This window comes from Ambystoma mexicanum, chromosome 4p, assembly GCF_040938575.1.
Source record: "Ambystoma mexicanum isolate Mex_15411 chromosome 4p, UKY_AmexF1_1, whole genome shotgun sequence".
Taxonomy (NCBI): Eukaryota; Metazoa; Chordata; class Amphibia; order Caudata; family Ambystomatidae; genus Ambystoma; species Ambystoma mexicanum.
The window spans coordinates 955,284,583-955,308,426 of record NC_090927.1 but is presented as its reverse complement, the minus strand read 5'-3'; the positions used below and the strand labels follow the sequence as shown (position 1 = coordinate 955,308,426).

Here is a 23,844-nt window from a genome sequence, read left to right as displayed (position 1 = left end):
ATTTTTTGAAACTTCAGTGAGCAGGTTCTCCTCTCAAGGTCACCGGGAGGGAGTTCCATGTTTTAGGTGCTAGAACCTGAAAGCTTGTTCCTCCTGCTCTCGATAGATTGTAACGTGGGACCTGGAGTTGGGAACTGTAGTTAGATCTTTGTGTTCTTATCGAAGTCTTGGTTGTCACTGTGTTAGTGAGGTAGATGGGGGGTATCAGGTAATAAAATCGTGGCCAAGGCAAAAATGTCACCGGTAAATAAAATAACAAACAAAAAAAAACATTGCAGCAAAAATGCTGTGGTTTGACCCGGTAAAGGTGAACGCCATCATACCATTTAAGGTGAGCAGGGGTTGCGGGGGTATCCCCCACTCCCCTTAAATGGTATAATGGATTTGGGGGATGCGTGGGTCCCCCCGCATCCTTTACATGATTGTGGCACAAAAAAACACACATTTTTGCCGCAATATTTTGTATTCACTGCCATTTTGCCATGATTTTAAGACATGGAACCAGATGGGGGTGGTCTTTATCATGCATTTATGTGCGATGCACCGCGTTTTGAATATGATTCTTGACTTCATGGGTAGCCAGTGAGCTTCCTTTCTGATCTTTGAGATATGGTCATGATTTTTGATGCCAAGGGATGCTCTTATGGCTTTATTTTGTAGAAGTTGTCATTTGTCAAGTTTGGCATTAGACACGCCTAGGAGTAGCACATTGCAAAAATCTAATTAGAACAGTATTAATGCAGGGGCGAGGGTGATACAGTTTTGCGGTGTCAGAAATTGCCGACTGAGTGAGAGTAGCTTGGTGTGTATGCAGTAGCCGAGGAGAGTGAATTGAGTTGCTTTTTCATGGTTAGTTTTGAGTCAAGGTACACCCCCATAGCTTTAGTCTGGTTGAGGATATGGATAGGAGTGCCATCAATGGTGATCGTGGAGTAGTCAGCGTGGAGTGCATTGATTTTAAAAGGAGCGCTAACAATGAGGATCTCCGTCTTTTCATCATTGAGGCAAAGACTGTTGACTGCCATCCAATTATGTATTATGGCGTAGATTTTGTTTGTGTCTTGCTCGTGGTTCCCTGAGATAGGTATCAGGATCTGGGTGTCATCAGCAAAGTTTGTGTAGAGGACACCCATAGCATCCAGGGCAGTGAAGTGGAGCTTAGTGTAGGCGTTGTACAGGGTGGGTGAAAGGCAAGAACCTTGTGGTACTCCGATGGGTACTGAGACATTGCCTAATGTAACTCTGGATGTTCAGTCTGCTAACATGGACTCTTGGGATATATTACATTTTCTGCCAGTGTAGTACATAGCTTATCGTGGTCCACCAAATCAAAGGCAGCCGATAAATCTAATAGGAGTAGAATACAGAGGTTGCCCGAGTCTCTAATGGAATCCATTTGGATTTTAAGATCCAGTAGAGCCGTTTCCGTGCTGGGATTTGGGCCGGAAACTGATTGCCTGGTTCCAAGTAAGTTATTGGCTTCAAGATGTGCTTGGATTTGGGAATATGTGATTTTGTCTATTATTTTCAAGAGGAAGGGGACTATGGTAATGGGATGGTAGTCGGTGGGTACAGAAGGATCTAGCAACGTTTTTTTTTAAAAAAAAGTGGCATAACCCACTCTTCCTTAATACTGGTGGGACAGTATTTGTTCTGAATGAGGTATTAACAAAGTTAGTAATGATGGGAGAGAGTGAGGAGGCACCCTCATTAGTTTAGCTGGAAAGCCATTTCTTATGAGCATGTTCCAGTGCTCTTTTTTGCTGTCGGAAAGTGATCAGTTCTCGGTTAAACCAAAAGTTGGTGCGTTTGGTTGGGTGAGATATTTTGGTTATGATGGGGGCTACGAGTTCAGTGGTATTTGTCTGGACCATTGTGGTAAGCACTAGTGATGCTGCTGCGCTCAGCCGTTGGGTCTGTGGGTCACAGCAACCAGAGAGGGTATATGAACACAGGGCACCTAGCCTCTGGTGATTCGGTCACCAAGCGATACTTGGCAAATTTGTAAGTGAAGGAAACTCTGTTTAAACTAAAGGCAATTATCCAAACATACATGGGATAGAACATCTCCAATTTTGCACTAATTGCCTGAATTTATTGTCATGTGTTAATTAGATACAGATAGGCCTTTTTGCTAAAGGGTAGAGGTTATAATAATTCCATGTAGACATATTTTTGGTTTTGATTATTTGGGAAGAACCCCAAAATAATTATTGTGATTCAGATAGGAGGAAGATACCTAGAGAATACATCTAAAGAGTTATCCAAGTGATTATGAAAAGTGGAAACATGACAGACTATTAATGATGTAGAATTGAACGGTATAATAACATGAAAAATACGAAATGATCGTTATTAATTATCTATTATAGACAAGACAAAGAATTGAAAAGACAGCTCCTGAAAAAGGGAAATACTTTCCCGAAATGCGTAGAGCAACACACAAGGATTTGATAAATTACCTATATTAATGATCTATTTAAATGTGAAATTTGTTTGAACATTGTGGAACATCTGTCTGGTGATGACTTGAAACAAAATTGATATTTGAAAGTGAATGACTGAATCTAAATTAATACTTTGTTCAGTTTATTAATTTGATGTAATGTAATCTAAGACTGATAATGTGATTATCATTTATCATCAACAAATTGTAATGACTAAACGGGATGAAGTAAAAATCTGTTCTTTTTACTAAAAATGGAGTACTAAGTGGTATTACTGAATAAGATTTACTAAAAGTTGAATATTTGTTTATACAATATTACTTGGGTGTGCAGTGGACGGGAGAGTTCCACTAAAGTGTAGACTTCTGCTGTTTTTCAATTGATTGTATAACCTTGTGTCAGGTCTGTTTTTATCCCCGGCACCCCACTACCTATCAGAGGTTTATTAGAACCATTAGGAATACCAGGTGTGCTCCCGGCCACATAGAGTATAGAGTGACCCATGCCACAATAGCCCTTCCTATTTACACCAGTGACATTCTAATGCTGTTTTATTGATTTTAAACATATTTTAAGATTGAGTATTCTATTTCTGTTATTACATCAGCCAAAGGATGTGGCAAGTCACTTCCTGTAATGTACTGAGCGTTGGGGGGTGAAAGTTCATGTGGCGTTACTACAGAAGTGAAAACGAAGCGCGCTGAACCTTCCATTAGCCCAGAGTTCAATGAAGGATCTTACTCCTTGCAGTCCACTCAGAAGATATGCCAGCGGGGCAAGACGCAGGGAACAGGGAGGACCGATTGGCCATGACTGCTATCCCCCTGTGTGGCAAATCCATGCTGGCAAAAATCTTTTTTGGCATTTTTAAATGATAGCTATATTTCTACATCTAGATTTAGCAGTTATTTCAATACTTGAGGAAATCTTATTTCTCAGACAGACACTTGGAACATTTATAAACAATAAATAAAAGCATAATGGGTGTTCGATGAGTATCTTCACTTGTGCCAGGAAGAGGTTTTAACAGTTGCTCTCAACTCAAATTAGTATAACTGGATACAATGGTTTTGCAATGTAGAATGTCAGTATGTTATGGGGAGCAGTCAGTGAAGATCTCAATGTGCAGGTTGGTGTGGGGCACAGAATCTTCAGGCCCCACCATAGCAGATCATAAGATGGCATAGCAAGGAAAAGCAATACATAATAAAGCAAGAAAATCATACCAAAACATTAGAAGTCATGAAAGAACAAGTTACTTACCAACTGGTAACGTTCTTTCGACTGGATGATCCTCCAACGCATTCCACATCTTTGACATGTAATGTCCACAGCTGTGCACTTCGGAAACTTTTTCGGCACAGGGCGTCCTGCGTCGATGGCGTCGGGTCCATGTCCCTCGAGGGCCTCCGTCGAGGACGACGTCACAGGATGTTATAAATAGGACGTACGGCACCCGTAGCCTCAGTTTAAGTTTTTTCCCCCAGAACGTGACACCATTCAGATACCTGCTGAGCTGCATTTAGCCTTGCGGAAATGGAAGCTGCAATCGCATAGGAAATTCTCCCGAGGGGCAGGCTGGCAGGGCAATGTGGAATGCGTTGGAAGAACATCCAGTCAAAAGAACGTTACCAGTTGGTAAGTAACTTTTTCTTCGAATGGATTGTGTCCTCCAACGCATTCCACATCTTTGACATACTCCCAAAACAGTACCAGTAAATGGAGGAGGGAAAAGAATTTAGAATACCCAATTAGATTGCGGAATAAAGAAACGCCTTCCCAAAGGCCATATCCTGACCATGGATTTTATCCAGGGAATAATGTTTTACAAATGTATGGATTGAAGCCCAAGTAGCGGCATCACAAATATTCCTAATAGGAACACCCCGCTGGAGAGTGGTGGAAGTAGCCAGGCCCCTAGTGGAATGAGCTTGCAACCCTTCAGGATGGTCTTTACCCGCCAACAGGTAACACTCCGTAATAGTAAGGATAATCCACCTGGACAAAGTCTGTTTGGTAACAGCCTGGCCCAATTGGTGTCCAGCATATCCTACAAAGAGTTGATCGTCCACTCTGACCCTGGACATCCTAGAAATGTAAAAGCTAAGAGCTCTCCTAGGATCCAACCGATGGAGACGCTCCTCTTCCTTACCAGGATGAGGAGGAGGGTAGAAAGATGGAGGAACCACCTTTTGACTCAAATGATATTCAGAGACTACCTTAGGTAGAAAAGAAGGACGTACTCACAGTACAACCCTGTCCTTGTGAAACACAGTAAAGGGTTGCTTAGCTGAAAGTGCCTGCAATTCACTCACTCTGCGAGCGGAAGCAACCGCATCCAAGAACACAGTCTTGAAGGACAGTAATCTCAAAGGAAAACAGTGCAAAGGGTCAAATGGAGCACCCATGAGAAATCTCAAAACCAAATTCAAATCCCAAACCTGCACCTGGAAAGGGGACGGCAGGAATACATTAGTCAGTCCTTTAAGAAACTGAGAAATCAAAGGAATCTTAAAGTAAGAACATTCTTCAGACAAGCACTTAAAGATAGAGAGTGCCGCCAGGTAACCTTTAATGGTAACCTTTGAAGGCCCCTGTGGGCCAAAGAAAGCAAGAAAGACAAAACCATAGGAATGGAGGACTGAAAAGGATCAACATTGTGATCCCTGCACCAGTCGCAGAACTTACGACAACGATACAGGGATTTTGTTGCAGGCCGCCTGGCCGACAGCAACACCTCTATCACGTCATCCGGGAGCTCCCAATCCTTATACCTCAACCTTTCAGATACCAAGCATGAAGGTTGAGAGTCTTGACCACTGGATGGAGAACCTGACCCCCCCTTGAGCGAGAGCAGATCCTCTCGGCGGGGGGAAGACGGCGTGGAGGGCAGATAGACATTTCCAGAAGGTCCTGGTACCACGCTCTCCTGGCCCAATCCGAAGCAATGAGGATCATGTGGAAACCGACCCTCCGTAACCTCCGCAACACTTGAGGAATGACGGGACTGGAAGAAACGCGTACAGCAGTGGGAATTACCAATCCACCACGAACACGTCTCCTAAGGCTCCTCTTGGAGGAAATTCCCTTGAGCAGAATCTCTCGCACTTCCGGTTGACACCAGTGGCAAAGAGATCCACTTGCGGGGTTTCCCAAAGGGAGAAGATCTGATTGACTTCCTGAGCCAACTCCCACTCGTGAGAGACTGTGCTCTGCCTGCTCAGAGCGTCCGCCGCCGCATTTTCGTTGCCGGCCAGATGAACCGCCGAGATCGAAATGTCCTGCTGATTGGCCCAGAACCAGAGCTACATTGCCTTTCTGCAGAACGGGAGGGACCCTGCCCCCCCTTTTTTGTTGAGGTAATGCATGGCCACTGTGTTGTCCGTCATGACTAATACACTCTTCCCCCGTACCAAGGGCAGAAAAGCCTGCAGGGCCAGTCTGATGGCTCTCAGCTCTAACAGATTGATGTGGAGTCTGGGCTCCGACGGAGACCAACGACCGCTTGCAATCAAATTGTTGGCATGAGCGCCCCATCCTTTGAGGGAATCGTCCGGCACTACAGTCACCTCCGGCCACGGTTGCCAAAACAGTTCCTCCTTCATCAGGTTCCCTTCGTTCACCCACCACAGAAGGTCCTGGGAGACCGAGTGTGGGATCTGAACAGGAACCGTCATCTTGCCAGAGAACTGCGACCACTGCATCTTGAGGACCCATTGCACAGATCTCATCCGCAGCCTGGCCTCTGGCACCAGAAAAAGGCAGGAAGCCATGAGACCGAGCAACCTTAGGAACTTGAAAGCCGGGATACTCTGGGCATGTTGAAACTAGTCCACCATCTGTACAATGTGATGAGCCCTTACCTTGGGAGGCGAACACTTCCCCAAGGATGTGTTCAACACAGCATCGATGTACTGGAGCTGTTGGGAAGGTGCCAGGTGCTTTAAATTCAGGGAGAAGCCCAGCCTGTGGAGGGTGCGTCAGGTGACACCGAAATGATCCAAAGCGAGCTTGGGAGAGCGTACCCGGATCAGCCAGTTGTCCAGGTAGGGGCAGACATAAATCACTCCTCGCCTGAGGTACGCTGCCACCACCACCATGAGCTTGGTGAAGACCCTTGGGCGGAGGTCAATCCGAACTGCAGGACCCGAAACGGAAAGTGAGAGTCGCCAGCCGCAAACCTCAGGTACTTCCTGGGCATGTGATGGATTGGCACATGGAAGTATGCATCTGTCACGACGCGTCCGTCCTGGAAGTTGTGGACTCGATGGAAGAAACACTAACGGAACCATTCGCTGCGGTCTAGTGTCCGGACTGCCGTGCCACGCCCCCTGAGGCTCAACGTTATCTACGCACCGGACAGCTACGCCGGTGCGTTGCAACCCTCTGTTTCCGCTTCGGGTTTACACGCTGAAGTTTCTTCCTTCGCGCTCTTCGTGTGAGTATTCTTTGCCCTCCAGCTGTTTCCCCGCTGGGTTTCTGTTTCCTGCTTTCCTCCGCTATACCTCCCACTTGACGCCTGCTTACCTTGTTTTTCTGCATTCCCCGCTCTGCGCAACTCTTCTCTGGTCCATTTACTACAACCTTCGTTTTGCGCTCCTCTTCGTGTGCGGATCCCGCTTCCACTTTGTTGCATTCACTCTCTTCCCACTACCGCCTTGTTGTGCCTGGATTTCGCTTTGTTTGAATTTTGGAAGAGACTTCTGGGAATCGTAGTCTACGCTCTCCTGCATTCCATCCTGCAGCAGTTAACCATCACGCCAGGGTTTTTTCCGGCCTATGCCTTTTTCCCTGGAATTAGGGACGGACTCCCTGAGGGTCCCACTGCCGAGCAGTCTGCGAACTGGCAAGGTGGCCTCCAGACGGGTCCGTCCCAAAACCTACAAAGAGAGACAAGAGGGAACTTGGAGAAATAGAAGGATGATATCTACAGAGAGCTCCTCTGAGGAACAAGATACAGGTGAGAAGGAAGAGAGGGAGGATCCTGGTATTTACCTTAACATAGAACCCCCCATATCTGAGAGCATCCTTGAGGTCCAGAGACACAGACCAATCTTGAAGTTCAACCAACGCAAGTCCATGATGGGTCTCAATCCCCCAGTCTTCCTTCGGGATCAAAAAATAAGGGGAATAACAACCCTTGATCCTCTCCGCTACAGGCACCAGTTCTATGGCACCTTTCTCCAGCAGGGACAAGATTTCCTGCACAAGGAGCGGGTCCGGACTCTTCCAAGAGTGTTTCTCCGGTGGATTGTCGTGAGGCCACTGAAGGAAGGGAAGGCAGTAGCCGTGGGCTATGGTATCCAGAACCCACGCATCTGAAGTAATGGCCCATCATTCTTTGAGATGATGAGACAGTCTGCCCCCAACCGGTGAACCATGGGACATGGCCTCATGACTGTTTGGAAGCAGCTGCGGCAGTGCCTGAAGGCAAAGAGGCACCTGCCTGAGTGGCTTTGGCACCATGATTTCCCCGACCACCATGGGTACTTTTCCGCTGGCCCCTTTGACTGGCGGACCCTCTCGGTCTACCAAAGGAGGAGTAGAAATGAAAGGAACCTCCCCTCCACTGCTGACACCTAGGATGAAAAGGCGGAGGTTGACGCACTGCAGCGCTTAAAGACTTATTTGCAGCTTTTGAGGTCTGCAACCTGTCAAGGCTCTCGTCAGACTTGCTGCCAAATAAATGAGCGCCATCAAAGGGCATGTTCAGAAGACGGCTTGTACATCCGGAGCAAATCCCGACTTCCGCAACCACGCAAATGTGCATATAACGGTGCTCGCAGCCATGGACCGGCTCACACCGTCAGCCGTATCCAAACCCGACTGAATGGCTTCACACATGGCATCCTTGCCATCCTGCACAATAGCAAGGAAACCATCCCTTTCTTCCCCTCGGGAATACGCTCTGCTGCAAAAGCAACACAAGACCACAGAGTGTGTGTAAACCTTGCCAAGGCACACATGGAGTTGGCCGATTTCAAGGCCATGCTCCCAGCAGAAAACACTTTCCGTGCCCAACCGTCAAATCGCTTGTCGTCCCTATCCGGAGCGATGGTAGGGTACGCCGCCTGCCTCGAGGTGGCCGTAGCCATCTGAACCACCAAACTCTCACGAGTGGGGTGAGTAGAGAAATAGCTGGGGTTGCTAACAGAAGGGCTAACAGAAGGGCAGTATTTCTTAGTAAGATTTTTGTTTACAGCCGGAAGAGATTCCGGGGACTGCCAAGCAGCTGCCACCCTTTTCTGCAAGGTAGAATGAAACTGCAAAACAGGGTCAGAGGACGGACCTTGATCCAAGATGTCCGTCAGATCATCTTGCACAAAGTCTTCTGGAGCACTAGACCAGCCCAGATACTCAGAGACTCGTGCCATGAGTTTCCTATAAGAAGACTGCATGAGCCCCAGGCTCAGGTCTACCAAACTCCACTTCCGTGGAAGTGTCCAGTCCACTTGTATCATGGAGGGTTTGTCTCAACTCCTCCAACTGACTGTCCCCAGAAAAAATTGGAGCATCCTCAAGGTCACCAGGTTCCTCAACCTCAGACCTTTCCTCCTTTTCAAAAATATCATCCAGAGGGGGTTGAAACCCATGTGTGGGGACAGAAGAGGACCAGAACCGGCCTCAGCAACTTCGAGGTAGCCTTTCTTGGAGGGTCCACAATGTCTGGGTATTCCAACAGCAAATTCCGAGAAAAAATTCCTGAAGGCGCCGAAGGCTTTGACGTCGAGAGTGGCGACAACCTCGACGTCGACACAGGCGTTGATGGCGCTGTGAGCTGATACGCCGGCAAGGATCAATAGGTTGCTGCGGTCTCGCTGGGGATGAGGACCGAGACCTAGAGACACGTCTCTTGCAACCTTTCGAAACCTTGTCCGTACGGGACCTCAACGGCTCCCAATGTGTGTTGTTATGCTCACCTTTGCTCTGCAGGAGCACCCGCAGCCTCTTTCTCTGCGGCGTGATAGTCTGGACCCACTCGAGCCTGGGTTCTCTGGAGCTGCTCCTATGAATGTGTATGCGGGACAAGGTTAGAATACAAGTGTGGGTGGGACTGTTTCTGCTCCCCACCCTAATGCCACCCCTAGTGTTCCCAGATTTGACTGCTGGTTAACTCACCAGATATGTGAAAGGATGGCTTTCCGTCCTGCTCTTAACTCAGGTAGGGGCGCGATTCTGTTCAGCGTTGGAACCAGTTACGTCACTGGTTCATATCTCCCAAGCCCAGTCCTGCTGAGGTGTGGATGAATGTTCCTTCAGATGAGTCTTTATATTCTGAGGGTTCTCCTCAGTAAGTGTTCATAACTTCTGTCTGTCTTTTATGCCTCTCTTGCTTCAATGCGCTGTTTTATGTGCTATTTGTTTGTATGCGCTTATTGTCCTTCTAACGCTCTCTATTCTTTCAATTACAGGCCTGCCGGTGTCGGGATGATGAAGTAAACGAATGCATGCAGGAGTGAAACAGGTTTGGTAATGCTTATGTAACGTGCTTTGCCTTCTGTGTGCCTGTTCTTTGCCTTACAGGTGTCTGCCGACTCGTGCTGATGGTGCCGAGTGGATCCACGACTGTAATCAGAGCCACGTAATGTTCTTGTATTCGCACAGTGTTCTTACAATATGCACAATGCTGTTCTGTTGAAATGTGCTGCTTACTGTTTTCTTTCTTTTGCAGGTGTCTGCTGAAGTCGCGTTGCTGAAGCCGAGCGAATCCTGAAGCCGTGCCGGAGTCGATGAAGCTCTGATAACAGGAGCTGGATGCCGGTCGTCTGAATGAAGTTGCGTGAGTATTCCTGCAACTGCGGTTCATCCGAGGCAGGAGCGGAACAGATGAGAGTTGCACAAAGTCCTCGGGTAAGTATCGTCAGGAGCTGTGCCGGTGAGCGTCATGCTGCATCAAGCAGAGTAACGCGAAGCAGGGACTGCATGCCTGGGTGTGGCTTATATTGCCAGCCACACCCAAAAGGCAGGACTACAGCCTTGTGTTCTGTCTTAGGCTATTCCTCCTAGATGTTGGAGGAAAACAGGAAGGGCTTGGATTCTATTCACCCAAAGGGTGATGTACATGACGCCAGATGCGCCAAGCCTGGGCCCAAGCCGCCTTTATCTGACCTCTGACCCAGTGGTTTTTCTGGAGAGTACGTGTCCCTCAGAAAGACCCTGAGCTATGTGTGTGAGTGGATGTTGTGGAATGGAGGCTGGTGTCAGGTGGACAGCCCAGAGTAGTGACAGGGTGTTGCGTCGTGAACCCGAGCCCGAAGGCGTGCGAGCCACAGACCGAGACCGATTCAGGCCGGCTTTGACAGAAGGCTCGACCGGACCCGTGTCTTGCGATTGAAAAATCGCCATCATAGATTTCTTGAACACTGCCCATTCCTCCGGAGTCAAGGACTTTGTAGGGCACGTAACCTTCCTCGAGGCACCATCCTCCGAGGAGGATGGGGAAGGCGACCGGTGACGGCGCTTCCGCGAGTGCCGGGACGAGGAAGACGAGTGGCGGGAACCACTCCGAGACCGCAAACCCTGGGATTCCTTCTGATGTGGAGAGTCGCCCCTCGAGTCATCGGTGGAAACCCCCTTGGACTTGGACTTAACAGGCTGAGAGCCCCTACCTACCTGGAGCTTCCCCTTCCGCTCCCGCAAGGCCTTTGCAGTTAGCAACTGGCATTTCGAGCAGTCGTCGGTGTTGTGCGACTCGCCTAGGCACCACAAACAAATGTGGTGGGGGTCAGTGAGCGACATCGTGGACTTGCAGTCCCGGCAGGTCTTCAAACCGGACCGCGGAGTTGGAGGGGTCGAAGAGAAAGACATCTCCAAAGAAGCAAACACACGAGGCGCGCCGAGTCTCACAAAGTTAACACGTTCTCGGAACAAACGGAACTGAGGCTACGGGCGCCGTGCATCTGATTTATCACATCCTGTGACGTCGTCCTCGAAGGAGGCCCTCGAGGGACATGGACCTGATGCCATCGACGCAGGACGCCTTCTGCCGAAAAAGTTTCCGAAGTACACAGCTGTGGACATTACATGTCAAAGATGTGGAATGCATTGGAGGACACAATCCATTCGAAAGCATAATACAATATTAGATGTTATAGCAAAGAATGAAAAGGCCCAACAAGGCAAAGCAACCTGTCTCCTCTACCATGCTGCCAGCACTGCCCTCTGCAGACTGCTTCCACTTCACTTCTCACTGTTCCATTCTCAGACCCCGTCTGTCTAGTCTGTCTCTCTTTCTCTCACGTAGCTATGCTGTACCCCACGTGCAAAAAGGATCTGGGAATTGGCAAATGGATGATGGTTGTAGTTTGGAGACTACACCCATTGCATAGGCAAAGTGCCAAATGGAATGGGAGAGAAAGGGCTGCCCAAGGGATGAAAACCGAGGATCTAATTTCACCTAGCTTTAGCAGGCGAAGAGCCGCCTCAAATTTCACTCTACCTTTCTCAGGCACAGTGCTTAGTGGGCTTCCTGGGATGTGGCGCGTTGGCGCAAAGCACAGCGTTTGTCAGGTGTTCATGAGGCAAATGGGACAGGGGCCAGAATCCCTTGCGATTTCTCACAGGATTCTACCCCAGTGTCTTCTAAAAGTCTCAAACCCCTCGCAAACTACACACAGCCACACAGCCAAATGGCAACTTGAATTCCCCTGCAACGCCTTACCTGGTTTTGAGACTAGTCCATAACTTTTTGAACGATGGAAAAACTCTGAAGTGCATTCCTTATTGTGATGGGGGTAGGTGCATCGATGATTGTAGGAGCAGGAAATATAAATATGGAGTGTGATTTCCTCAAAGTACCCCACAAAGCTTTGCATAACTTCCCATGCCTAAAGCCTAAAATTGGATGCTACGGCTGCAGGAGGGTGAAAACAATCATGCAGACAGTGAAATAAACGGAATGGGATTTTCATGGGCTGTTCAACAATATGGCAATAGAAAGCAAAATTTTAATGCCAACTAACTGCCGGTCACATTTTTGTCTAGATCGAGACTGGAAGATGAACACGCATGCAGCCTAGTAGTGATGATGGAGGACAGGTCTTCTGCTGCCAATGCAAGTATATTACTACAACACTGCTAGCAGCACATGCTCTGCAACATAGAGCACATACCCTAGCAGGTCCTCTTTATTTCATTTAATAGGGTATTTCTAATGCGCCTACACGCAAGGTGTTTCGAGGCGCAAGAAAGACAAGAGGGTAGGGGAAAAAGGAGAACAAAACAAAAATGTTCCTACTACGCCTTGTGACATTCGGATCGTGCAAGTGGAGTAAGAGAAGTGCTGAGTGGAGGGAAGGTGTGTGCAGGTCAGGGCGGAAGGGCCCATGAGAAGAAAGCGAGTGCCGTGGGATGCCAGGTGGGCAGAGCGCGGGGGACCAGCGAGTGCAGGGGGAAGGAAGGTATACGAGCCAGGCTAGTGCGGGGGGGGGTAAGTTGAGGGTTGGGGTGTCAGGGGAGACCAAGTGCAGGGGTAGACTGGACTAAGGGGGCCTGGGGGCCTGGTGCCCTGTAAGACTGAAGGAACCAGGCAGTCAGTCAGGAGGCACACGGGGACATTAGGAGAAGGAAGAGAAAAGGAAGGTCTTGAGAAGCTTCCGGAATTTAAGGAGATTCGGCTCAAGTCTGAGAGGGGCAGGGAGACCATTCCAGAGGAAGGCCCCTGCGGAGGAGTGAGATCTACCATCCACTCTCTGCTTGGAAAAACATCTGATCTACAGAGAGTTAGAGATAGACGACTGAAGGGCTCTAGGAGGGACATATTCAGGGAGAGAGAGATTTGGATATAACGGGGTCCCAGCCCCCAGAAAGCCTTGTGAATGATGAAGAGGATACGGAACGTGATCCTGGTCTCAGCTGGAAGCCAGTGGAGATATTTTAGGGCTGGAGAGATGCAGTACCTGGGTTTGAGGCCAAGGATCACTGTCCTGTTCTGGATTAGTTGAAGGGGTGAAGGGAGGAGTTAGGCAGACTGAGAAAGAGGCTGTTGCAGTAGTCCAGCCTGAAGAGGACCGGAGCTCTGGAAACAATATGTTTCTGGAGAAAGGTGAGGAAGGGGACAATGCCTCTGAGGAGGTGCATCTGAACGTGGGCCGTCTTGGCAAGGTCTGTGATGTGATGAGAGAAGGATAGAGGGGAGTCATAAATGACACCCAGGTTTTTTGCCTCACAGGAGGGCGGAGGGAGGGGACCCAAGGAGGGTGGCCTGGAGTGCGGGAGGGAAAGAGGGAGCATCATCAAAGAATGGTCCAGTGGGATCAGGACGGCGTTTGATGGAGATGTGGTGAACCGAGCAAGGCAGAGCAATAGTAGAGATGCTGAATTTAAAAGAGGTAGGAGAGAACGTGGCATTGGAGATTTGTGAAGCATTGAGGTGAGAAGAGAGTAGGTGTCAGATGCCTCCACCTCTGCCAGTCAATCGAGGAGAGTGAATGAAGCATAGTTTGGAGCCGGTAGGGCCGGCAGAGTGGCAGTGTCAGATGGAGAAATCCAGGTTTCAGTGTTAGCAAGAAGGTCAAGGCGAGAAGAGCTGGAGTGAAAGTAGTCAGTGACAAAGGAAGATTTGTTGCATGCAGACATAGCACTCCAGAGTGCAATGTTCAGTTGATGAGGTAAGAAAGAGTATAGAAGTTGAGTCTCAGACGAAAAGAGACGAGGTGGATAGGTGTTAAAGGAGGTATGGTTAGCTTGTCTGCTTTGTTTGTTGGAAGGAGGTGGAAGAGAAATGGAGTAAGCGGGGTTCGAGGTGAATGTTTTATACTAGGGATATGTAAGGGTGCAGAAGGTGGAGAATGACACACAGGTGGCGTAGTCATTGCTATAAACTTTTATTTTGGTTTAAAATTGAAAGAGAAAACCAAACTTTCGCTATCTCTAAGAGGGGTTTTGCTGCCTCAACTAAAATACTAAGGGTGTGGTCAGAATGTCCTTGTAACTCAAAAGTCCACCGTCCTGTGTCTAAAGTCCCCATCTCTGACCCTTACACTTATAACTAAACCAGGAGAATGACTTCCTTATCCTGGACTAGTTACCAAACCTCTGGTTGTGATTTGCCTTTACAAGTTCTTTACCAGGCAGGATGACTCCCTTCCTCTAGTCCAGGTATTTCACAAAAGGATTGCCAATTTTGGAACACTCTGTATCAGAAAAGTCTCTTTGTCATTCCAGGGGAATTACTCTCTTCTCCGGGCTTCTTTGCTTGATCCTTTCTTCAAGTTTTATCTACAAGGAAAATAACTCACTTCTCCTGGTATTTGGGCTTTCAATGTTCCTCACAAAGGCAGGGGGAATGACACTCTTCACCTGGTCTCTTTACGGATTTCTCCTCTCTGGTTTCGAAAACCAGAAGTATGACTCCGTTCTCCTGGTATCCTGGTTTATAAAGTCCACACAAGACCAGGGGGAATTACTCTTCCCCAGACCTCCCTTCCCCTGGCCTCGCCACTTTAGGATTTTGTAGCAACACAGTTCTCACAAACATAGGGTCCTTGTTTTCCCCACTATGGCCAACTTGGTTCACTAGCCTGCCAAGTACTGCTACGAGGTAGATGCTTTGAACGTTCTCTTCTTCTTAGCTGCGGGTCCCAAATCCGTATTTTCCAGCTTTGTTTAGTAGGCAGGCCTGGCACAAGTAAGATGCACTTGCTTCCTTTTCTCCTTTGGTGCAGGTCTCTGACTCGTGTTTCTCTGGTTGGTTCACTGTGCAGACCTGCTTTACTTGTCTGCCAATTACTGTCATGAAGAAGGTAAATGATCACTCCTTCTTGAGGCTTTTCTTCAGTGTTAGGGTATTTTTCTTTTTTACTTAGTTTATTATTAAACTTTTTGTTTTAACACATCGTCTCAATCAAAACACATCCTTTACAACCTCAAGAATAAGAAGAAGAATAAGAAGAAGCCTGCCCCTCCACCCACGTGGCCTTATAATTGAAAGGCATCAAGAAAGTTAATCACAGAGCATGTTAGGTGAATAGAACTCCCACTCATTATTCGGTACCACCAGTCTTCCATATTCTCATTTCTCGGAGCATATTTACTCAGATGTACAGATCTTAACGAACAGAGATTGGGGCAGGCAACTAAGAGGTGTCTCACTGTTTCAATGTCCCCTTGCCAAAATCTACACAGATTGTCTCTGGTCTCTGCGTCCTTTCTTATTAGTAAGATTTCCTTTGTTCTTATCGCATTCATTCTCACTTTCAGAAAGCGATCACAATGGTACCTCGAGGGAAATTGTAGAAGGTACCCTGGCATCTTGTTCATTTTATTGGAAGTCGGCCCAAGTTTGGGTGCAGATATCTGACCTTCCAATCTTACTATATTCCCTGCCCATGTCCATTCTTTTAGTTTTTTTTTGCGACTTGTGGCCACTTTCTCAGCATTTCTTCAGATATATTAGCGGCTGTCATAATGTCATTTGCCTTCTTAAACCATTTTGTATATACATCTCCGGCATGTTTCATATCTTTTACCGCTAAGATTTCATATGCAGGTTCTTTATTCGCTATTAACATCTTTCGCAGTAGTGCAAGTGATTTCCATAGCACAGTTGTGTAAAGGTCATCCAGAGCTAATTCTTGCCTTATTACTGTTATTGAAAGGCATTTTGGTAACCTTAGTACTCGCTTCCAGAAGTGGCCTTCTAATTTTGCAAAGATTTTATAATCGAGATTCCATCCAGATTCGGCTCCATACGTAATTGAAGGAATGACTTTTTGCAAGTAGAACAGACGAATCGGAATCAAAGAGAATTTTCCATAAAGATTATGAATTTGTGAGCCTTGCGCTGCCAGAATCTTTATCCGGAGCTCCACATCACGGACCCAGCTCCTCTCACATATCGAGTTGTTTACCATGATGCCCAGATATCTGATTTCTGTTACTTCCTCAATATAATTTGTTCCCACTCTCCATCTAAATGGTTGTTTCTTCGCTCCTTTGTAAGATCCGACTTTCATAATCTTTGTTTTTGACGTGTTTATTTTCAAATTATTGGTCGACATATACTGTTGTGACTTGTGGAGGAGTCGTTGCAAGCCGATCTGCGTAGTGTCAACCAATACAAGATCGTCTGCGTATATCATGCAATTTATATGGGTCCCGTTTATCTTTGGTGGAAAACAACGGACGTCACCTAGAGCGGCGGGAATGTCAGCGATAAAGAGCTTGAATAAGCAGGCAGCAATCGGGCAACCCTGCTTGACTCCTCTTTGTGTTTTCATTCTTTCTGATAAATGACCCGCTTCATTCAGCCTTATTTGGATTGTTGTTGCCGTGTGTAATGCTATGATTGGTTGCAAGATGTCATGGGGACAATTCCAGTTGTATAATTTCTCCCACAGTAAATCTCGGTCGATGCAATCAAAGGCCTGATGAAGGTCTATGAATGCAAAGAACAGCTGCGTGTTTCTTGCCAGTGCATTCAGTTTGAGAATGTTAAACAGTGTCAGGTTGGTTTCGGTTCCGACACCTTTCGTAAACCCTGTTTGTCGGCAGTCTGTGATTCCAGTTGCATTTGACCACTTCGTTAGTTTTTTTTGGAGAAAATTTGCAAACACCTTGCCGATTGTGTCCAGAAGGGCGATGGGTCGATAATTAGCTGGGTTTGCCCGATCGCCCTTCTTGAAGATTGGGACAATTATTGCTGTTGTCCAATTTGCAGGAATTATTCTCATCAATGCAATCTTGGCAAATAATGTCTCGATGAATTTAGACCATTCTAATTTATTATGTTTAAGCATCACATTTGTGATGCCATCGGGTCCTGCAGCTCGCGAATTTTTCAGCTTCTCAATTGCGGTGACTATGTCGTCGGCGGATTCACAGCAGTCCCACTTTACAACTGATAAAGCAAGGTGTTTTGGTTCAATTTTAGCGTCTCCTAGGAAGACTTTATTGAAATGTTGATTCCAATCGACTTCCGTCACCACATTTGCCATCCTGGTCGCTTGATTTATTGTGCAATTGTTAAGTATTTGCCAGGTGTCGCTGCATTTATGCGATTTCAGCAGGCTCAACATTACTTCTCCACGTTCCTGGTCACGCTGGTACTTAAAGGCTTTTACCCAATTGCGGTATGCTTGCCGTCGTCTTTGTATCGATTTGCACATGTCCGGTCCTCCATGTAGTTTCAACTGGCGTATTTCACTATTTACCTTCTTTTTTTCGTTGTTTAACTTTGTACTCCATTCATGAGTGTGCATTTTTACCAAGTTTTTTTTCCATAACGCACTCTCTTGACGGCAGGGTAAAAGTGACACATAGTCTATGTTGCTGGCCGACCAGAGCTTTACTTCATCTAATTCAGTCGTGATAGTTGATATCTGACGGGAAAATATTCGTAACCTGTTTTTCCCGTTATTTACATCAGGAATAGTTGTTGATTGCTGCCTCGTACACCCGGAGATTATGGTCATATTCATCACCATTATCTCGTGGTCACTATTTTTGGTTGGTGTTACATGCATGTCTCTAATTAGGTCCCATGAATGTTTGGACACCCAGATGTAATCTAGTGTTTTTGCAAGACCCATGTTGTGCCACGTGTTATTTTGTGGTATGTCGCCAATCACTTGACCATTTACCATGTCACAATCATAGGTCTCCATGATGTTGTCCCATTGAGTACGTCTTGCTTGATTTTGATGACATTGCGTCTTCATGCGATTCAACCGGTCACCGTTCGAATCAAACCATGACAGATTCATGTCTCCGCATATGATGACCATAGGGTTGCTCGTTTCATGCAGATTTTTGTCCAAGATCGCCGTTATAGCAGATACAAAGTTCTTCGTTGTAATCATCACCGGGTTCCAGTACACATTTAATAATAGGATGTGTTTCTGTAGCCGTGGACTGCGATCTTTGTATTGAAGTAGCGTGCATTGGATGAATATATTAGGATTTTCACTTTTTAGCACCTCCCAATTGCGACCAATTTTGATCATGGATATTAGCCCTGAAAACGGTCGTCCATGTGCATTTTTACCTGCCGGATTTAGCAGGCTCACATAGCCATCTTTCACCGGGGGGGGGTCCTCAGCCACGTTTCTTGCAGACAAATTATCAAGTTGTTTTCCAAGTCAATTGGAAATTCTTCAAACAGGTGACGAAATCCTCTAGTATTCCATGAGATTAAGGAGGTCGCTATTCGTTCCTTGACGGCCGATAGCTAATGATTTGACGCATCAAGCCTATGTTGAGTTCCATGATGATTTGAATGATATACTGTTCCCAAGTGTTGTCTTAGCTCGAATATTCTCTTTGTGAGGGTGGATACTCTGTTTTCATATCCACTTGCTGACTTTCTCTCATTAGGGCTGGCAACCCGTTCAGGTTTAAGGTTTGGTTCGCTAACATCAAAACCAAGCTGCAGTAAATCGTCTTTTGCTGCCAAGATGGCTTTTCGGACCGCATAGGACTTTATGTGCAAGTATACTCGGTCCTCGTGGGCTTCCGACATGTATTCGATGATCGCTATGTCGTCAGTGGACACTGTTCTTAGTGCGGGCACCGCATGTAAGAGGCGCATAACATTTCTTCTGTTCAAATTTACCGCAGAGTCGTCTTTGAGGATGTTAATAATAGCAATTCTTGCATTTTTCTCCAATCGATACTCTTTGGCATCTATACTAGCATTAGTGTTTTCCTTTGCTCGCTGTCCTGCTGTTAGTTTTGGATTCAGGCTCCTTGTTTTATTTATACGGCCCTGATGTACCAAACCGGGCCGTTCGTCCATTAAGGATTTGTGGAGGAGCCTAGAATTCCTATTTGGTGTCCTGTGATCAAGGATGGTAGATTGTTTTAGTTTGTTTGACAAGACCACCTCTTTGAAGCCCAGGGATTTGTCGACGGCGAGACTTCCTCAGTTATGATCACATTTGAATCGGAGCTACCCATAGTGCTATTCAGTACACTTATCTGGGCTGTTTCTGTGTCGTCATCGTTTGAATATGTGGATAAATCACATAGATTAATTGTTGAAGATCCTGCCTCGCTTTCCAGGTCATCGGAGTCGAGTCTTTGACGTTTTTTAGGATTCACCTTTACCACAGCAGCTTCAGGCACATCCTTGCCTATCTTCTTTGTACCTTTAAGGGTCTGCAGTGCGTCTCCATTTGTGTTTCTCGAAAAGAAGTTCAGTTTTGGAGGGGTCGTCAGATTACGTATACATTTCTTAGAATTGCTCGTTTTTGGACGAGCGGCACAGTGCTTTCGCTTTTCAGTCTGTTTTTTCGGTTGGTTCGTTATCGAACCGGTAGTTTGTCCATTTGAAGGGATTCCTTTGTCCTTGTGTAGATTTCGGGCAGGCCCGTCAAAAATGCCAAAAGATACTCTTTTGATACCACATGCAGGTGGAACAAGACTTTTTGGTTCATTTCCCAAAGGAGGGCGGTCGACCGCGACAGAGGATGTTGATTGCTTCTCAACTGCATTCTCAGATGACCCTCCAGGGGGGTCAGCAGCTGTCTCTGCTATGGGCAAGAGCGGCGCGGCAGGCAAGGAACTACCTGCCCCCTCCTCATTTGCATGAATATCGTATAAGGGGACTGAGGGCCCGATCTTGGCTATATCAATCGGAGCGGCAGGTAAGGGTCTACCTACCCCCACCTCATTTGCATAAGTATCAAGTAAGGGGACTGAGGGCCCGATCTTAGCCGTCTCGTTCGGAATCACCGCCACTGGTTCCTTCACCACCAGGGGGAGGCCACCGAAACTGTCGCCATGTTGACACAGCTGTTGCAATGAAGTTGTGGTGTGCTTTAAACATGCCGTGACTGCTGCTGTCATCGCTTTTACATCTGACGTGTCCTTCGACGTAATTTCATGTAGTTGCATTTGCACGGACTGCAGGGCATCTTTATCAATGTCGAGTTTATTTTGTAACTGAGCAATTGTTTGTTCTTGCTTGGCTAGTTTTTCCATAATGTGCAGAAGCATACTTCCATTCGATTGGATGGATTCATGTATGTTTTCGTATAATTTGGTGAAGGGAATAAGGGCGACCGATGTTGCGGCTAGCACATTGTTGTGTATTTGTAGGGCCGCTGCTGCCGATAAATTTGACTTAAAGGCAGCTGCCGCATCTTTCATTGTATCCGTATCATTTTTTTGGTTTTGATGATCCATGACCTTAATCGGATTTACGCCCATCCTCGTAGGGTCATCCTTCTTGCTTGTCGTATCAGACGGTGGTACCTGGTGCATGGGAGTAGAGTGTGTTGATAATGTCCTCAAGTTGTCATTAAGAAGCTTCGCTGGCCCGGGGGACCTGCCATCAGCCCCGGTCAGTGGAAGGCCACTGAGAGGGAGATTTGCTTCGACTAGAGGCCTTGGCACCACTTTGTTCGTCCCCGGGCATGGATTTTGATGTTCCTGTTCCATACTCATCGTGCTCAGGTTTGTCGAGTCTGAGTTAGAAGAGGACTTGTCGGCCGGCTCAATATCGGGTCTTGTAAAATTGGCCGACAGGCGTTGCTTCATGTGCTCAAAATCAACCCTCAAGCGTTCGGCTAATCTTGCTTCACTCCCGGCTAGATCCAGCAACTGACCCGAATCAATAGGCCTCAGTTGTTGGCAATTTGGGCTGCTGGGGTCAGGAGCACTACATTCTCTATTGGTTAGACATGTCTTTAGTACACTCTGGTTCACACGTCGTGATGGAGACTTGTTACTCCAGATCAACTTGCTAGTGTATGCTTTCCGCACAGGTTGCGGCCGATGTATCACCGCATCATTCGTCTGAGAACTTGACACCACGTTATCGCCATCATTTACCACACTGGACAGTTCTGCCAAGGTGTATGAGTCGTCTGGTTTGTTGACTGGATACAGAAATCTCAGCCTTCTAGACTCGTTTTGATCCGACGGCACTTCAAGTTCCAACAATTCAGAGTCAGTAACGTCGAAGGGAGATTGAAACACCGCAGTATTTATTTCAATCACCGGCTGTGAGGCATCGTTTGACGCAGCTGTTTCTAAGCAGGCGGGCTTAACTGTCGAGCTGCCTATCTTACGGCTGCTCGGTATCTCAAGGGAATCTTCAGTGGCGCCCTCCTCCTGTACAAGGCTGGAATGCAGGCTCGGTAATCTTGTGTCCGATGATATCAGTGGTCGGCGATTTCCATAGTCCAATGTTGGACCTCGAGGGGGGGAGTTGATCACTTTAGGGCAAGCGAAAGCATGTAAGTCAAGCGAGCTAGTACTGGGGGCATGCGGCAAGGTTTGAATGGAAGAATGAGTCACCGGTAGCACATTTACCATGCACAAAGCCTCTACGGGCAACGTTAGACTCTTTCCGCGCTGCCTACTCTGATTTCCCCAGTCATATCCGGCTAGTGAGCCCACATGCGGCGATGGAGAGCTCTGGCTGGTGTTTACAGCAATTGCCACAGGGTCCACTGGTTCAACAAGGCCGAGCACGTCTTTGCTACTATGATTATTACTCACGGCGGCAGCTTCGCAAGCAGAAACAGAGGCAGCTAAGTGGTCGGACTTCGGTCTTGGAAGGAGTGTTTGCCTGACCATTGCACGCGTCAGGGGGCCGGTTTCGGCCATCCAGAAAATAGTGAGGAATTGGTGAATTTGATTCACTTACCTTCTCACGACCGTCAGCCGAGTAGCCCGCCTCAACCAGCCACCGTTCAGCCGCGGACTGCCGCAGACTGAACTCTGCCCGAACTCCGCGCGCGCTCCGCGCTCCAGGCAGGTTTTTATAGGAAATTGGTCTTTTCTTTTTCTTAAAGGTGTAAGTATATCGGAACACAATCCTAGAATCCAGCAAAGTCACAGTCGCTGCAGCTCCTCTCGCCACACTCCACCACGTACTGCCGCAGACTGAACTCTGCCCGAACTCCGCCTAGGGTATTTTGTATGTCCCCACTTTGGTAACCCCTTCCCTTGGGTGGTCCCTGCATTCTCTTTTAGCTCAGAGGGTCTTATCCTACCCCTATTATTAAAAGAGGATATTAGGTTACTGCCACACGAGGCCCACAATCATCACATGTCCCCACCAGCCGGCCCGTATATCTCTGTACCTTTTGGGATTGTCTTGGTGGGCTCTGGTCTGTCCTGGGGTTCTGCTTTGCATCTTCCGCTGCTTCCATGTCGGCTTAACGCTTACCTTCATGTCTTGAAGGGGGGTGTCACGTCTGGACTCTCCATGTCCCTATCCCACACCACCTTCCATCTCAAGCATCTGAGGGGCAACTGAGGATGCTCAGACTTGTTTAGGACAAGAGGGAGCAGGGTTGGCAGTGAAGGAGGTTGCACTGGAGCTGCTTCCATCAGCGGGCTTCCCTGAGAACCATCAGAACTAGTGGTAGTCGCAAGACCCAACTGGGTCCAGAATCCAGCACATTCTTCTTTAGAATTCCCACAATTGTTTTGTTATATCATTCTACAGCTCCTCCTCCTGCTAGATGCTGGGTGGTAGGCCATGTGTAATTTCCTTTTGACTCCAAACATTTATCATGTCTTAGCCATGTCTTCACTCCTAAAAGGACTACCATGGTTGGACTCAATCCTTTGAGGAAGGCCAAAACATGAAAAGATAGGATTGGTTAATAAAGTAGCTGCAGTTTCTGCCTTACAGTTTGCGGCTGGGAGGTGGCCAATCCATTTGGTAAATAGGCAACATATATTTATTGCCCCAAGGAGAGCAAATCACTGGTCCAATGAAGTCTATCTGAAGATCGAATCATGTAATGTCATTCCTTTTGTTTTGTAAAGTAACCAGTGAATGGGAGGCACTATTCTAAATTGTGGGGGGTTCACAGATGAGAAAAACCCAACTGAAATACTTCTCCCTGCATCTATTCATCGGGACTGATAACCTACCCACAGATACATTATCTCTGTTCACTTGCATGAAATGAGAATGTCAAATGACTGGTTTGAGCAGAGAAAGACTGTCTGAAGTAGTTACACTTTTTATGAAACACCTGGATTTTACAATCAGAAAGAGAGTATGTTGCTATATTGATTCTTATTACTCACCTATCTCATCCTTTCGCATGTCCTTTAGCTTGTCAATCGTAAGTTTCTTTTCTTCCAGCTTTGAAAGTACTGAAGGTGGTAGAATCGAAAACTGACGAAGAGGGCTGGCCCAACCCCATAATCGCTTATCGATGATCTTGCTAAGGTTTAACAACCTATAGGTCATAGCAGGCCATCGCTTTCGGAGAGCAACTTCAAAAAGGGCTCTGACAATGCGAGCTGCATTCTAGGGGAAAAGAAGAGACAGGAAAGTAAGTTCATTCAATCTAATATCGCCTAACATATCAATACACAAATAGCTAGACACTGAATAGTATGTATTTCTAGTTAAATGTACAGATTAACAATAATGAATACCAAACTACTGACGGTCTAATATAAGCACTGCCATTTAGCAATTATT

The 23,844-nt window shown here is 47.0% G+C and overlaps 1 protein-coding gene across 2 annotated transcripts in view; it reads right to left on the bottom strand.

Annotated features, from left to right (window-relative positions):
• ASCC3 (activating signal cointegrator 1 complex subunit 3) overlaps positions 1 to 23,844 on the bottom strand; it is a 2,962,611-nt gene that overhangs the window by 862,901 nt on the left and 2,075,866 nt on the right. For both annotated transcript variants that reach the window (XM_069606524.1, XM_069606525.1), the window contains exon 22: positions 23,442 to 23,667. In XM_069606524.1, the coding sequence (XP_069462625.1) occupies positions 23,442 to 23,667 (226 nt within the window). The remainder of the gene's footprint in view (positions 1 to 23,441; positions 23,668 to 23,844) is intronic.